Genomic DNA, 18,977 nt, shown 5'->3' with positions numbered 1-18,977 from the left:
TATTTTTCGAACCAAGTTGCTATTTTCAGGTATTAGTTTGAAGAACGAAAGCAAATCACCGTAAGCTAATCATCCAAGTCTATATGTTTCAGATACAAGAGAAAAAAAAAAAAGAACAAGAACATATTTTCATTGAAGGTAAACAGATAGCTTCAAAGAATATATTTCCAACAACCGCTGCATTTATACAGCCAACATCAAAGCTCCAAGAAGTAGTATCATCACTGTGCTTTTGCATAAGGTATGTGGCCCAGTTTCTAAAGGAAGCAAACATAAAGGCCAACGTTGTCATGATCCAAATAAGTCCATACCTAATATTCAAAAAGAAAAAAAAAATCAAGACCAACAAACTAATGTAACAAATAATCATGGACACATTATTTTGCCATTATATAGTTATAGCTATTACATTGTCAAGATTTCTACATAATCAGATTAATATTTTCACCATTCGGTAATAAAGAATTTAACTTTCCTGTGAAGAACAATAAAAGGGATCATGTAACATTTAGAAATCTACACGATAAGGATTTACAACTTTTATCCCAGTATTGTACATTAAACAACATATTGATTAGCTTATAAGGATGGTTAATCCAGATAGTGCTAAACAAACAGCTCAAATTGCAGATCGATTAGAACTAAATTTTGAAAGTGCATCTGCCATAACTTGCTCTATTGTTTCTTGGCTGCAATTTATGTAATGTACAGAAAATTGACATCCAAAACAGTGGCATGAACTAATAGTACGTCTATTTTAGAGCAAAAAACAGAAGAAATAAACAACAAAAACTAGATGGTGAAGTGTTGCTTTTATCTTATCCAGCAAATGAATAGCAATTCGTGTAACTAGAATCAAATATCACAATGCATTTAATGCACTATCTAATCTTCCCTTTCACTAATTTCTAACATACATTAAACCATAAAACTATAATTCATGTATAATTTTAATATTTTCTCAATTTACTATTACCATTATTTTTAATCACATCAAATCTAATCTCAGCACTATCTAAATGAATTCTAATCCCAACAACTTAGTATACTTCATCCCAACAAATAATATCATGATTATGATAGAATCAGTGACACATTAATATCAATATAAATAAATAATATTTGTAATTTGTAATTTTAATTTAAATATCAATATGCATAAATATACTTAAAAATTAAAAATATATTAAAAAATAATACCAATAACTAATGTTTATTTTAGACAGTTTTTATTACATGTTGACATTTTAAGCATACTTTGAGTTATCATGAGTTTTATTAAATAATTTCAGAGTTAGATTATTTGAAAATTGAACCATGTAAAGTTAAAGTTCTTCTAAATTTTTAGGTTATTTTTACACTAATAATTCGTTTATTCGATTTACTTGAATTTAATATATAAATATTTTTTATAGTATCTACAAGTAAAAGTATTATAAGTCTTTGTATCAAGAATTAAATTATATTTTGTCATTTTAATTAAAAAATAGATAAATTAATTTCGATATGTTAAATTATTTATTTTATTGTTAAAAATTAAAACACGACATCAGTATGAGGTGTACATGACACACAATATGTAATTATCTAAATATCCTATCAACCATTATATTTAATAGTAAAAGTGGATAAATTTTATAAGAGGAAAATCAATTTATTATTTGTTCATCTTTTGAATAAAAAAGTAAAATACAATATACTTTTACGGGTATAATAATATGCGTCATATTCAATTACTTCAAATTGCCTTGCCCATTGGAAATTAGGGCTTAAGGTTTCGACATTATGAAGTCTCCATTTAGAAATCCTCCATCCATTCCACCTATTGTTTTCCGTTGTTTCCCAAGCCCCAAATGCCTTTGCTCTACGCCTCAACCACCAACTTCTCCTGAGAAAATCCCCTCTGATTCGCACTTTACCAGAAAACCCTTCTCAGATTCCGATTGCCCCATTTCCAGTTCCAATGAACCCCACCTGACATCATTCTCCACACAAGACGCCAGCTTGACCCAAACACATGTCATAAACACTCTTCTCAGCCACAAAGACGATCCCCCATCGGCTTTGAAGTACTACCGTTCCATCAAAAAGAAACGGGGTTTTGTCCAAAGCATCGATGCCTTTTGTGTTCTGCTTCACATTTTGGTAAGATCCTCCAAGACCTATAAACATGTTCAATATTTTCTCAATGATAAATTTGGTTCAGACCATTCAGAGCCTGCCCCACTTGCTTTCTTAGATCACTTGATTGATACCACAAAAAGGTTTGATTTTGAGTTGAATTCGCGAGCTTTTAATTACTTGTTGAATGGTTATGTTAGATTCAATAGGATAGATGATGCCGTGGATTGTTTTAATGGAATGATTGAGCGTAATGTAGTTCCTTGGGTTCCCTTTACGAATATTCTTTTAACAGCATTGGTTAGGAGGAATTTGATGGATAAAGCCAGGGAGTTGTATGAGAAGATGGTTTCCATTGGAGTTGCAGGTGATTGTTTTACAGTTTATTTGATGATGCGTGCTTTCTTGAAAGAAGAGAAGCCTTTGGAAGCTGAGAAGTTTTTCAGGGAGGCCAAGGCTCAAGGGATAGAACTTGATGCTGCAGTTTATAGTATTGCGATTCAGGCTGCTTGTCAGAAACCTGATCTGAATATGGCTGGCGAGTTATTGGGGAAAATGAAGGATAGGGGATGGGTTCCTTCTGAGGGTACATTTACAACTGTTATTGGGGCTTTTGTGAAACAGGGAAATTTGGCAGAGGCATTGAGGCTCAAGGATGAGATGTTGAGTTCTGGGAAGCAGTTGAATTTGGTGGTTGCGACTAGTTTAATGAAGGGATACTGCAAGCAAGGTGATATTGATCAGGCTTTGAATTTGTATAACAAGATTAAGGAGGATGGGCTTGCGCCTAACCAGGTTACGTATGCAGTTTTGATTGAAGGGTGTTGTAGGAATCAGAATGTTAAAAAGGCGTATGAGCTTTATGAAGAAATGAAAATCATGGATATTCAACCTACTGTTTTTAATGTGAATTCCTTGATTCGTGGATTCTTAGAAGCTTCCTCACTGAATGAGGCATCTAATTTGTTTGACAAGGCAGTTGAGTCTGGCATTGCCAATGTTTTTACATATAATATTTTCTTAAACCATTTCTCTAAGGATGGTAAAGTGAAAGAAGCTTGCAGTTTATGGCAGAGAATGGTGGCTAATGGTCAGGTACCTAGTAATGTTTCTTATAATAACATGATTCTTGCCTACTGTAGAGCGGGGAATATGGATATGGCACATACTGTATTTTCAAAGATGCTTGAACAGGGCCTTAAACCTAATGCCATCACATATTCAACATTAATTGATGGGCATTTCAGAAAAGGTGATGCTGAACGGGCCTTAGACATTTTTGATGAAATGATAGGTGTGCATATTGCCCCCTCAGACTACACATTCAACATAATGATTAATGGTTTGAGCAGAGTTGGTCGTACATCTCAGACTAGGGATATGTTGAAGGTGTTTGTTGATGGGGGTTTTGTCGCTACATGTATGACATACAATAGCATCATTAATGGATATGTGAAGGAAGGTGCCATGAACTCTGCCATGGGAGTTTATAAAGAAATGCATGAAAATGGAATTTCACCTAATGTTGTCACGTACACTACCTTGGTGAATGGATTTTGCAAAAGCAATAACATGGATCTGGCTCTGAAAATGCATCATGAGATGAAAAGCAAAGGTTTGCAATTGGATGTTACTGCATTCAGTGCGCTTATTGAAGGGTTCTGCAAGAAGCAAGACATGGTCAGAGCATGTGAACTTTTTTCCGAACTCCAACAAGTTGGGTTATCTCCAAATGAATTTGTTTACAACAGCCTGATTCGTGGGTTTAGGAATGCAAATAATATGGAAGCAGCTAAGGACTTGCACAAGAAAATGATAAAGGAGGGAGTTCCTTGTGATATACAAGTATACACCACACTAATGGATGGATTTTTGAGAGAGAGTAAATTACACCTTGCATCTGATCTTTATTCAGAGATGCTGTCCAAGGGGATTGTGCCTGATATGGTTACCTATACTGTTCTGTTAAATGGTCTTTGTAGTAAAGGACATCTTGAGAGTGCTTACAAGGTTTTAGAAGAGATGGATAGAAAGGGCATTACTCCTAACGTACTTATATATAATGCTTTGATTGCTGGAAACTTTAGGTACGGGAATCTAGAAGAGGCTTTGAGATTACATAATGAAATGCTTGATAGAGGTCTTGTACCTGATGACGCTACTTATGATGTACTTGTAAATGGAAAAGTCAAGGCCAAAGGTGAAGATCTTTACGGAGTTTCAAGCAAAGAGGAAGCTACCTGGTGTGGGGGCTTTGGTCTGTCTGGAGATGCAATTGTATAGTTTGTTTTGGATTTCGCTGTAGGTTCATGGATGGCTGCATCAAACCTCCTGGGTCGTCTCAAGGTCATTTGGGATTGATATAACAAGCAGCACTCTTCTGATGACTTGGTAATAGTTCCTTCTCCTTGCATGTTTCATACAGCTCTGAAAGCAATGACATATGCTTCTGAGTTGTTTTTGGAATTGTGATGAGTTAACTTGTAGACAAAGGAGAAAAATTTAGGCAGGAATGCATGAAATAAGTACTGGTCCGTCTGGTAGGGAAAGGTGAGTTGTGTGATTTTGGGTGAGGCTGGGATTTGGGGTTGGGATATGGTCAGAAATTTAGACCTTTCGGCTGGTTATCAATTTTTCTTTCTCTTTCTTCATACTCGTTATTGATTGTTTATTTGCTGAAGTTAATTTGGCAATAATACAGAGTTAGGGAACAATGAAGGCAGGTGAAGAATTAAAGGCTTATTAACTTAAACAAGTTAAATTTATGTCTTTGGTGTGGTGTAAATGTAAGATGTAGTTACTTTGATGAATTTTTGTCAATTTTTTTTTTTAATTCAATCATTCAATCATTTCTCTTTTCCAAATAAAAAAGTTGAGGGTATGAGTATGTATAAAACTTCTTTTTTGGAAGAAAAATTGAATTTTCTTTTATCTATCTTACTCTTGAACCCTAAGATTCATTAATGTTGTGTGGGAAATTTTGGGAAATTTTGGGTTTAGATTTCAATTATTATGTAAATGGTAAGAGTGAAGTGGACAAACTAGTTGAGGCTCAATATAACATATATTAGAAAAGTATAATAAAATATGAATTTATCAAATCCAAAAATATTTTAAGGATTTTATATTCATAACTAAACAAATTTCTATCAAATTTATAGATTTGAAAAATGATTGTTATATTTTTAAATAGTTTTTGAAATTTAAATTCAAATTTTGAAATAATAATTCCAGTAGATTAATTTTAATTATTTATTCAATATATTTTTTGTTAGGTTTGTTTCTAAAAAGAATTAATCAATTATTACTAATAAAACATTCTCAAGAATTATAAATGTTACTTTAAAATAATAATAATAAAGTATCATATTTTGCCAAATATTGAGAAATATGAAAATATAAATCGTTTTAAAATTCTATGCATTTAAAAATGGTTTTAAAGTTTAATCGAATAAAAGTAATGTGTTGATGAATAAATTTAAAAAATGGTTTTACAGTTGTATTAATTTAATGGGATAAAAAGAAATTGCATTTACTAAAGGACTTCATCCATTATAAACTTCTGGGCCAAATGCATTGTTTGTGAGGAATGACCAACTTCCTAGAATTGGGATCTCATACATGCTCAGCATGGCGTGTCCTCTCCTCAAAAACTAGGCTGCAAAATCAGTTGCTTGATTGCTTTTTCTCGGTACATGACGAGTTTCTGCTTCCTATTGTCTCTGCAACATCTTCCCAGCGCTTCGTACCACAACTTGCTAAACCCCCCGCTCCAGCCAACTTCTAGGCCATCTAAGATTGCTTGCAGCTCTGCATGGAGTAATGAGACTTTCTCGATATTCTTTCCAAAACCAGTCACCCAGTTACCTAGACTGTCATCCAACTCTTTGGTGGCTGATAACAAATTAATTTTGTGTTTAATGTATTTATTTTTGGTCAAATTTTGAATAGAATGTTACTAAGTTTTTGATTTCTTGTTTAAATTTTATCAAGACGCAATTCGGATGTCGAAGTTCAAAAAATAAATAAATTGGGCTAAATTAGAAAAAAAGCAAGAAAAATGGTCAAATTGAAAAGTTGCAGAATTGATGGATGATAAAATTATTAGATTTTGATTTTATCAAATCCTATAATTAAAAAAATATTTGATTTTTTTATTGTTAAAACATAATTTTAGGAGTAAATCATGCTGAATTAGCTTTTGAAAGTGTATAAAAAGCTTGTAATTTTAGCTTGGGAGGAAAGATTTGAGACTTGAATTCAAAACATTTTTCCATTTCTTACATCTCTAGCTTGTCAAGCATTCTGCCATTTTTTTTTTCTTATTTTGGTGCAATTTCTCTTAAATTCTCTTTCCTTTTTCAACTATCCTCATTACATTAAAATTCATTTTTAAAATCCAACAAAGCACATGCTCAACTAATCCCTATTTAGTTTTAGACCAATCATCGTTCCGATTGAGAATTGTGAGAAATGAATCCGTACTAAAGTCTTACAATATGATATTCATTATCTCTTCGGAATATAGGATAGTCACATTCATCCCTCAAAGTTAATCCAATTTCAACTCAAAGTGCACGTTGAGAGGAAGTTGTTTTGGTGTACAATTAGGAAAGCAAGTCGGGCGTTTGCTGTATTTGAGTTCCCACAGACAAATTAGCATGTCCAATTGGAAAAGGCTAATTGGATTCCGTCAAGGGAGATAGAGATCAAATTTAAACAATCCACGCGGTTGAGACAGTTAATTGGAGTTGGGCTCTTCTAGATTGTAAAGCTGTCGGGATCTTAAATTATGGACGCTTGTTACGTAGTTAAATAACCTTTAAGGGTTGGTTTGTAGGTCATACCAAAACCAACTACACAAGGAAGAGTTACGGTTGAGGCACCCTTGATAGCTTATAATCAATTTATTGTTTGGAAGGAAAAATCTACTTTCATGGATCGATTTGAGTTCAAAACGTACCGAGACTGAGGCTAAGAATTTGCATATTTAATTTACCAATTTAATTTCAATTATTAAATTTTATTTTTCAATTATTGTTCTGTTATTATTTCATTCTATTAAATTTTATATTTTTTTATTTATTGTTTTCAGTAGCGCATGCGACGAGTCATGAGCACGACAGCTGCCACGACTTTGGAATATAGTTAAATAGAAACATTATTAGAAGTCCTAATTCTTTTGAAATCGATCTTACTTCTCTATACTACTTTTTTTAATTCAATTCCAACATAGAAAATTTATATTTAACAACGGTTTCGACGGTGATCAGTGACACATCCCCTGATTTGGCTTCTCTCTATGGACTGTTTCACAACAAGTGTTGCACAGACCACCAAATTTCACTATCAGATAAATATCTTCTGTAACACTCCCTATTAGTAAGGATTCCCACCCCCCCAAAGGCTAATCACATGAATTGTCGCGCCTTTTGAGGCGATTTTTACCTCCAAATTTGCTGCCAATATTGACTCTGCATATCCCAATCGCTCATCAGCAAAAAGGAATTTCCCCGAAGCAATGCTTCAGTCGGGGCATTCATGGTATTTAATTTATGAGAGGACATTCTCCAAATCAGCCTTGGGCATTTGTCATGTTTATAACCTTCATCTCTTCAATGGTACCACGTGGGCATATTTATCAAAAGATCTATCCAGAGGCTACATCTAGCCAACTCCGATAGACCAACAAGTGTGCTCACGAATATCAGCCCATACCTTAGAGAGCGAGCGCCAAATGAAACAACAATTTACTCTCTCAACACGAACCAGCAACGCCTCCTTTACTTCCTATTTCTCCCTTAGGATTTTCGCCTAATATGCGTTGGGGCAAAAAAACGCTCGTCTTCTCAAGCCAACTCCTCCACCATCAAGAGTTCCAATCAACTAAACTGGCTTTCTTATTCTCATTCGATACTCCCTGAATAAAATTCATGGCTATCTTTTTACACACCCCCAACAGGATTCAGTGATGTTTGTAGAAAATAGTTCGGAATGGTCATAAGAACAGTTATAGCATTTGTACAAGCCCAATTTTGGGACCCCTACTTCTTAACCCCAAAACCCAAATTTCAAGCCCAAACCCCTAACCCAATAACATGACCCAAACACAAAACAAAAAAGAAACCTAAAAAACCCTAGCCACTGCCACTATACTTAACTTTCAGCCATACTTTCTGACCCCTACCACTACCTCAGTGCTAGTGGCACCTCCACCACCGCCTCTGCTCCACTACCATTTGCCTGCGACAACAATAGGAGAGAGACAATGTAATATAAAAAAAAGATTTGTAATGGCTATTTAAGGCCGAATCAAAAACGATGTAAGGGGGATTTTTTTGGGGTGAAAAATAAAAAGCAATTTTTGATTTTAAACACTAGCAAGAGCAGAAGACCACAGCAATATCAAGAGCAAAAATAGTCCAAACAGAGAATCAACATCTAATAGCCCAAGGTGATTTCATTTAGTTATCATCGTTATTTTCTTTCTTTTTAACCTATTTTACTAAAAAATACACATATATTATAAACATATAAAAAATATAAAAAAAAAGGAGGTAAAAAATATACCCTTTTGAACTCCGGGCACCGCATGCGGTGGCCGGCCACGGCGGTCGGCGCGGCGGCGCTACGGCAAGCGACGGTCAGGCTGCTGGCCGGAGCCCTCATCAGCACACGGGCCACCAGCAGAGAGGAGAGCTCTCTTCTTTTTTTTTTTTAAAACACCAAAGAAAAATGAAATTTTTGAAGGATTTTAGGCTTTTATAGCCTTCCGAAACGGCACCGTTTTGGTGCCTAGGCCCAGACCCAAAACGACGCCGTTTAGGCACAACCCGAATCGGACCCGACCCGCTAACAAGGGATCCGCGTGTTTTCGTCGTTTTTGGGTTATTTATGCCCCTAATCCCTCTGCCTTTTCCATCTCCTTCAATTGGATCCCTTTTCTCTGCTTTTGTTTTTTATTTTAGCCCATTAATTCGGCTTTTGATTCACTTTGGTCCGCATCGAAACGATACGTTCTGAGGACTTGGAATAATTTCATGATCAGCCCCTCCATTTATTTCGCGTGTTCAAGTTAATCCCCTTTCCCTTTGTTTATTTTAAACTCGCCTCAAAGTTCCATTTTAATTCAAATTTCATCCTTTTTTCTCATTATTCTAATTTTATTTTAATATTATTTATAATATCATATTTTATTATTGTTGTATTTTTATTAATAGTTCATTATTATCATTTTATTTAATACTTATATATATATATATATGTTATAAAGTATTATTAATAATTTCAATATTATTATTCTTATTAACACATATGTATGTTAATATTATATTATATTTTATATACGTATACATATTAACATTATACCATATATAAATATCATATATCTATATATATATTCCTTAAATATATCATATATATTGTGTACATACTTCTAATACTATCATTGCATTCATTTCAATATATATGTATATACTGCATAATATTGTTAATATTTATTTTAAACATTATTATTATTATTATTATTAGCATGTATATATACTATAAAAGTATTTCAAATATCGCATTTTTATTATGTATATATCTTAAATACGGATGCATTTCTTATTACGTGTATTTATCACTTAATATTGTATTTTATGTATATACCTTAATACTACGTCACTTCTATATTTTTATTTCTCATATTATCTTATATTTATATTTCCATTATTATACCATATCTATTTATTAGCATATCATTATCACTATTATCATTATATATTAGTGTACATTTTATATGTGTATATATACACATTTATATATATAGTTTCTTGTACATATACTATTACTTTAATTTAATATTTTTATTATAATGGCCCTTTTTGTATTTCTATATTTTCATTATTATCATATAGTAGCATATATTTTCATGTATATATACATATATGTTATATAGCATTATTAATAGCTTAATACTATTGTTTTTAGGTATTTGTGTGTCACATATGCTTTCATTAAATATATATATATTATATTCCCTATTAAGCACATATCTTACATTACATACATTTTATATATGTATATATTTTACATATACTCTGTCCAATCTTTTAATATATTACATATATTTTGTGTGCATACATGTCTCATTAATATCGCATTTTATGTATTTTAATACTACGTATACATATTATTATTTTTAATATATACATTTATGTGTTTAATTATATATCGTCATTATTAGTCTTTGTTATTGTTACTATTTTTAATAAATATTGCATACATATTTGTAATCTGGTATTATATGTTTTACATACATGTGCTCCCTACTACTTCATATTCACATTATTACTATCATATTTAAATACCATGCGTTATTATCGTTTCGTACTATTGTTATTTACATTATTATTATTATCGTTATCGTTTTCGTTGTCATTGTTATTTTTATTCTTGCCATGTTTATCATTTGTTTATAATTGCATATTATTAACCTTGATCTTACTTCATCTTTTACATTGATCATGTTATTGTTTTGACACCGTCGCACCATTATTATATTCTTATACACATCAATGCTATATTTTGCTTTTACATTTTATTATAAATCGCGTTGCTTTTTGTTCAATGTATTAAAACAATTCTTTCATAAGAGCAAAATCCGTTATTAGGTAGTCCAAATAATCGTGTCCTAACTTCTGGGTTTCGACTTTTCCCATTTAACCTAAATAACGGAATACTCTTTTAAATCATTATACGAGTTTTGAAAAATGCTTATTCTCGAAGATGTGAAGTGTTGTGCCCTAACTTACCGGGTATGATATTTTGTCATCTCGAAATAAGAATTTTGTTTAGAAATAAAGGCAATATTCGGTGTTTGAGAATTGAGAAAACGTGCCCTAACTACGGGTTTCGATTTCTCTCGTTTATTCTAAATAATCGAATACCCTTTTAATAAAATACACAGATTTCACAAAAGGCAAGCTTGCTCTCGAAAATTTAAGATGTCGAGTCCTAACTTCTTGGGTGTGACATTTTATATTTTGAGACGAGAGGGTCTTTAACACTTGAGCTTTTATAAAGAAGGATCGTATTTTAAAATTCTTTCAAGTTTTTTTATTTTTCGACACTAAGACACTAATTAATCAACTAGGTACCAATTTTGGGCGTATCAAGGGTGCTAATCCTTCCTCGAGCGTAACCGACTCCCGAACCTGTTTTCTTGATTTGCGTAGACCAAAATTGTTGTTTAAATAAATCAAACTATTTATTAAAAACAACCACTTTTATGAGGTGATCCGATCGCACCTCGTCAAAAAAGGATTGGTGGCGACTCCCGTTCTTTTATTTTTAAAATCCAAGTCGATTCCCGTTATTTTCAAAAAATGGTTACGACAGCATTTTCAGGTGAGATATATGTACACCAATTTTCCCGAACGCACTGCAATCCTTGATCATGTGTCCCAAGATTGCAGGTTTGGGTCCTCCAAAATATTTAAATTTTACATCCAACAACACAAAACTCTTAACAAATAAACCTATGCTTTAGGCATCAAGATTAACCTTTAACCTCGATTAAAATTTTCACAAACTAATAAATAACATATAAATATTTTAATAATAAATATAATATATTTAAATATGTTTAAATAATTTTTATCAGAAAAATATTTCTATTTAACATTTTATTCTCTTAAATCTCATCTAGCTTCTCTTAAACATGATCCTTTTATATGTAACAAAAAATTAACTAATGTTTATATAATTAAAATAAATATTATAATATAAATTTATTTTGTAGTATGACATAATTATCTTTAGTACATATTATATTATAAAAATAATATACATACACTTTTAAGAACATATAATATATCAATTGTTATATAATTAAATTGTAAATGTATAATAATTATTATAACATTATAATATTACAATGTGCATTCTTCTATTAATGATATGTAATTTAAACCTCATATATGTAACTAATTCAAATTTTTAGTAGACAATTTGTAGACTGTCTTGAGACAAGACTGCTTATCTCGAGACCTTACACGTATTTTCTCTTAATTTAGATTCTATGTTTTATGCCTTGAGATAAAATGCTCAATGTCTCAAGACAAACATGTCATATCTCAATACCTCTACCCAAAAGTGTACCAAGTTGTCAAAAATATTTTTGATGTCTCAAGACATGTTCATTACATCTCAAGATATTAGTGCAAATATACAAAATTTGGCATGCAATTAGACTTCTAAAAAGTACTAAAAGAAGTCTAACATGCAACCAAACTTTTATACACAACTTACACATACTAAAATCAACTCAAAATTTCATAAGAAATAACTTAATGCATCAAAATATCATATGACAAGTAAATGGTTAACTAACAACCTTTCATGCCATCTTGTATTTTATAAATCAAAATCCATCAAAAGTTAATCGAATGACCAAGTAAGTGTCAAAATAATACCAAAATGCCCAATAACCACATTAATAACCAAAGTCACTTAGTACTAGAATGAAAAGCATCCTAAACACTGGTACATGCCATTTACTACTCTAACATAAATAATTGTTACAAATCAAATGAAGCTGAGTTTTGAGATCTTCTTGAATGCTATAGACACTCAAATAAACTTTTAACAAAGCTTCAAATCTGTACACAATAACAAACAAACTGTATGCTGAGTAATGAACCTCAATGATGCTAACAAAATCGAAATTTTTTAACATAAGATTATCAAGTAAAGATTCCATTAAACATTTCTACGTAAATATAAATCATTACTGCATATACAAGCATACACTCTCATTTTTCCATTCAGCTAAAGTACGACCATGTCATATTGTCATAATCAATAATAAACAATATCCCAAATTTCCATAGCAGTCACATTCGTAAACCATTAATTAACCATTTTGGTTCCATATTAACTCTTATGTTACATTAATTAGAAGCCCTATTAACCACAAATTGACACAATGAATGGCATAAGGGCGGAATCCCTAATACTCCACAACATTTTGAGCACAAGCGTCAATGAGCACAAAGGCTCTATATGTGTGAACACATATATCCCTAACACTCCAGAGTGTGCATACAAGTACCATATTTAAGATTGCATAGGTGCGTCTAATAAATTGCACACAAGTGCCAAAATAAAACTCTCACCGATATACAACATATCCTATGACATGTCAACTATATCCAAACTCAATCCAGTATTGTTTAATTGGGCTAGATAGTCATGCATAACACATCATTAATGATTCGGCATAAATCAACCATTAACAAAATAACATCGACATTAATACAAATCCAAACCATTCAGGCACCTTATAAAACTCATCTCACAACATAATTGTACATGTAATATTTCCAAACGCATAACAATTTTCCTCTATCTATTTAGAATATAATCTAACCCTACATACTTAACAAACTTGTAACGACTCGATTTTCAATAGAGTCGTAAAATTCAGTTTTGGACTGAATTAGTTAAATTGAGTTACTATATAATTATAATAAAATTAATAATTATAGGTCAAGTACGAAATGAAGAGGTAAAATAATTAGGTGTTATTGAATTAAAACAATTAATAAAAATAACATAGAAACTAAATTGATTGGTGATTAGAATGAAAGGAAATTAACTTTTAAATTGACAAGTGCCTTAAATGACAATTAAACTAAGGTTATATTAGCAATAAAACAATTTTGATAAAGTTATGTTAATGCTTTAGTAAATCACTTGTCATCATTTTCCCACTAACTTATAATAAGGTTAATTAATAGCTAGGTTAATGGATATTAACTTGATTGTTTTTCTTATCTAAGCTAATTACTTGCTATATTATACAAATCTGGCATTTGATTAAAATGAAAAGGAAAAACTAACTTCTTTATAGGTTAGACTAACACTTGGTCATGTTAATAAAATACCAAAATGATTTCTTTCTAAATTTATGATTCACAATATCAAAGAGATATAAATTATCACATAAACATGTATTTTTGTAATATTATACGTTACATTAGTTATAATTTAACAAAATTATTAAAAAATATGGTAACTCACATTACAATAATTAATGTCACTATTTTTTTTTTGCATGTTATGTTGAAAATAATTTAAAATATAAAATTTCCAAAAATTATTAAAAATAAAAATTTTAAAAATAGAAAAACATTTGAAGTACATAAATTGGTCTTCTATTTTGTTCTTTTTCACTCTTCGTTTTTAACTCCGTTTAAAAATGATGAGATTGTTTTATTTTTGTACTTTATATGTAATTATTTGACTGTAATGTGACTGTACACATTACCATATGCATATTCCACATTATTTAATTAAAATAAAATACATTAAAAAGAAAAAGTAAACCAGAATCTTCAACTACAAAACATTAAAAACAAAAAAAAAAAAAAAGGGGGTGAGACTAAAATCAGTCTGTTGGAAAAACAAAGCCAAATTTTTAAAAATAAGGAAAAAAAAATTATAAAATTAAAATATATGAAAAAAGAAGAAGAAGAGAATTTTATTCATTAAACTTGCACGAATCTTACCAAATTAAAAATTTAAACTTAAACGAACAAGCCAGTGTTGCTTTGTTTTTCGAAAGGGAGCCCAATATTACGGACAATGAAGTGTCTGCCTGACCTTTATATATGGTTCAAATATGTCTGTATTTATCATAAATTTAGAAATTTTTTTATTTTTTAGATTTGATTATTAATAATATTAAAATTATTTTATGAGTGACTTCATGAGCACAAATGACAATTTTTTGTGAGCAAAATTAAGAGCCATAAAAGACAATATCAAAGACTTGTTTGAAAATTTTATCAAATTTACTTCCCAAACTTTTTCAGGAAGAATTGATTGTCTTCCAACAAAAATACGCTGTTCCTTGAGGTATTCCTACCCTATAACCTTCATGAGACACGATAGAGTTGAGGAGAAAATCCCCACATTTTTTTCTGAAAGAAAAAAATTCAATCAATCTGGTTCAACTAAATTACATGTGGAATTGTAGAAAACATTGGAAGATAAAGTCAAGCCGATAAATATATCTCTATTTTTCAGGCAATCTAATCTATTACCTATAAATGAACTCTAGCATTTTGATTGAATGACTTCTTACCTCCTCAATGACAATTTTACCACGTATTCATTTGCATAATTAGTTACATCCTATAATTTTACTTTTAACATGTTTAAATAATGAAGAAACATTTTTAGGATAAACTTTAAAATTAATTATTTTTATTTTAAAATTATATTTTAATTATTTATATTTAAAATATTACGTTTTAGTCACTTAAAAAACATAAATATACATAAATTTATTAAATTTTATGTAATATTAATTGTTATATCATGCGAATAAAAAATACGAATGTGCATATAATTAAATTTAGAAATTATGCACGGAAACAAAGGGTAGTTATGCAAATTTACTAAACAAGGAAAAGCAAGGGTACGTAAGTGTTAAAGCCATAGTGCCACTTGACACATTTAAGATGGGTTACGGTCAATATCTGATTTTGATCTATTATGATATCGCAAAGTTTAATGCTTTTCTTTGTTAATGTCAACCTTGTTGGCTGCTTTTCTATAAACCCTTTTATTGGGAAAAAGAATATTCTTAAGTGTATCCATTAAAAAACAACGAATTTGGTGCTTCTCAAGGTACGAAATGGTCTTATATGACTAACCTCCACACCCAATCAGCCATGAGTGTTAAGGTTGAGCTAAAGAGACTAATTGGGCGACCTTCACTCTCTTTGTATAAATATCTCTCCCATTTCTTTATTTTCATACCAAGTTAAATCTCCCCCACTTAAACCTTAAAATCATCTACAAATGTTAGGATGCCTAGAAAAACATGAAATTTAAGAAGCCAAATCCAGTAATAATTCCCCGCTTATAAGATGCATGTTTATATAATGTTACTCCAATCGACAAGTTTTTGTTACTCTTAGAGTTGATCTCTGCTCTGGTAGGATGATGGAGGCTCAAGACTCCTACTTTTCTTCTTCCAACTCACAATTGTATGGTTACTTTAGAAAACGTAACGGGCCTTCTACTTGAAAAAGGGCTGGTCATAAGATTTAGTACATTCAAGTTGGTGTCCATTTCTATTTTACAATAGTTGGTAAGTTTGTTCAACTGCGATTAGGGTATGCAAAATTCGGGTAAAATCGAAAAAATTCGGTTAACTGACCGAATTCGATTAATCGGTCGGTTAACCGAATTAATTCAGTTAGGAGTCGGTTAATAATTTTTTGAATTTTCGGTTAACGGTTAATTCGGTTCGAAACCGGTTGATTAACCGAATTTTTTCAGTTTAACCAAAAAAATTAATAAATAAAATTATAATATATAAATAGCCCATTATTCACTCAAATCCAATCCAACATAAACCCAAATACCCAATCTAATATATATTAACCCAAATACCCAACCCAACCCAATTACCCAACCCAATCATAAAAATTACAAATAATTTAATAAATAAAAATAAAAATCTAAAACTAAAACTAAAAATAAAAAACATATAATTTTATACAAATAATTCAGTTAATTTGGGTAATTCGGGTAATTCGGTTAATTCGATTAATTCGGTTAATTTTATACTTATTTTAACAAAAAATTTAAAAACATATAATTTTCGGTTAACCGACCAAATTAACCCAAAAAAATTCGGTTCGAATGATTTTTTTGAAAAATTTTCGGTTCTGTTAACGGTTAAAAATTTTGAAGGGTCGGTTAATTCGGTTAATATTATTTCGGGTCAGTTAACCGATTGAACACCTCTAACTGCAACAAAATGAAAATCTAAAAAGCAAATTCAATGAATTCAAATTTCGTATTAGACCTAGGCACTTAAAACACTGAATGGAGATCCTATCATTGATTTGCAATTGAGATGAGAGGAACATAAGTCTCAAGGTCCCTTATCTTGGATGGTACAAAATATGCCTTAGAAAGAAAGGATAAGGGGTTTTATCAAGTCCATTGATAAAATAGCTTAACGTTCAATTTTGACTAGTTGGGAACCACCAACAACTAATGTAACTAGTGTGAATACTCTTAAGCTTGAAATAACTTGCATAAGTGATGAAGAAAAACTAGCAAATGCAAACTCCAAAAACCTTAATGTAATTGTTTTTGGAGTTGACCCTCAAAAGTTCAAGCATATTTCTAAGTGTACTACTATCAAAGAAGCTTGAACTAAATTTCCCATAAAGGGGCCAAAACTATAAAGCAACAGTCTAAAATTCAGAAGCTAACTACAAGGTTTGAGACCCTAAGGATGCAAGACAATAAATCCTTGTCTAAGTTCTATGCCAAGCAGTGTGACTATAACAACCTGATTTTTAGTGGTATAAGAAAAGACGGTTTTGGAATCTCATTTCCGTAAATTGAGTTGGTAAATATTAAATATGAATATTTACGGAGTTGATATAAAAGAATATTGATGTTTGGTACATCAATTTTGTCACTTAAATAATTTATTAAGGCTCGTGACTAAATTGTAAAAGTTCAATCGCTATAAAGTTTTAATTGGTTAAAGGTTTGGGGACTTAAATAACAATTAACCAAAGCGGTGAAGATAGTTAATAAACCATTATTAAGTAAAAGTTAATGGAAACTTATGGCAATCTCCACTAAATAAAATTAAAGGTGGATTATGGTAATTAACTATGATTTATTAAGTTAGTTAACTACTAATTAAACTATAAATATCAAGTTAAGTGGAAAGAAAGAGAATAATATCATCTTCCTCCTCTTTTGTCGTCTTTATAGAAAGAAAAAGGTCGAAGAAAGTTTTCAAACCATTGTCTATTTGACCATAAAATTAGGCAATGAATCAAGTCATTTTCTTGTAATTTTTATAGATTTGAGGACATAAGAGTTTGATTTAGCTGGCCATGTACCAATTTATAAAACTGTTAAAGTTTTTGAAAGTTGTCATTATTGATCAAGTCATTCAAATAGTAATCAAGTCATTCATCACAAAGACAAACGACCCGTAACCTCATTTACTTTTCATCAACTATGTAATACCAATTAGAGGATATCATTTACCCATGTCTCGGGCTATGAATTCTACTATTGTGAATGATGCTACATACTGCAGAAGTCGTATACCTTACACACCAACGTTCAGTTCCTTATCTATTTAAACTCAAGCTTTTACTTACATCAAAATATACGAGTCACATATACATAGTCCGTTATCCACTCAGGATTTAGGTATGCCACCCTATGAATTTCACAAGTGAATAAATCCACAAATGAATTTAGGATCTATTCTTCTTGGGTCATGTCTGATGTACTGTCAGTCCGGTCAGTCACATCTGTCTTTATCTTCTAGGAGTCATCCGCTTTGATGCTCAAGACAAATCATCTTCCCAATTGGACTTGATAGGCGATATATCAGTCTTTCAATCGGTTTGCTCATTTTCGATTAGACTAATAACATATTTAGGTTTGCCTATTGATATAAGTTGTCTTTCCATATTACGATTTGACCACGTAATATTGCTTAATATTAGTTTAAATATTAAACAACCAGTGAGCTAATATTTGTTTCTATTTTGCTTTGCATGCAAAAACCATATGGGGACAATTTATATAAAGTGTACTAATGTAATCCATGAATTTGTTTTATTAACTAATCTGTTCGAAAAAAATATAAGTTTACAAACGAATATAGTACACTCAGGGCGCCATATCCAACATCATGTCCACCATTCTTGGAGTTGCTGCACCTCTTAACCATGGGAAGTATTTGGATCTACCATTTTTAATTGGTCGAAAAAAAAGCATGTTTTTGCTTTTATTAAGGAATGCTTGAT

The 18,977-nt window shown here is 31.0% G+C and overlaps 1 protein-coding gene across 1 annotated transcript; it reads left to right on the top strand.

Moving 5' to 3' along the window:
- Positions 1-1,661: 1,661 nt before the first annotated feature.
- On the top strand, positions 1,662-5,037 carry LOC108486928 (pentatricopeptide repeat-containing protein At3g54980, mitochondrial-like). The gene has a single exon (XM_017791095.2). The coding sequence runs from the start codon at positions 1,786-1,788 to the stop codon at positions 4,402-4,404; it is 2,619 nt and encodes an 872-aa protein (XP_017646584.1). The 5' UTR covers positions 1,662-1,785; the 3' UTR covers positions 4,405-5,037.
- Positions 5,038-18,977: the final 13,940 nt, after the last annotated feature.

Source organism: Gossypium arboreum, chromosome 10 (assembly GCF_025698485.1).
Source record: "Gossypium arboreum isolate Shixiya-1 chromosome 10, ASM2569848v2, whole genome shotgun sequence".
Classification (NCBI taxonomy): Eukaryota; Viridiplantae; Streptophyta; class Magnoliopsida; order Malvales; family Malvaceae; genus Gossypium; species Gossypium arboreum.
This window is presented reverse-complemented; position numbering and strand designations above follow the sequence as displayed.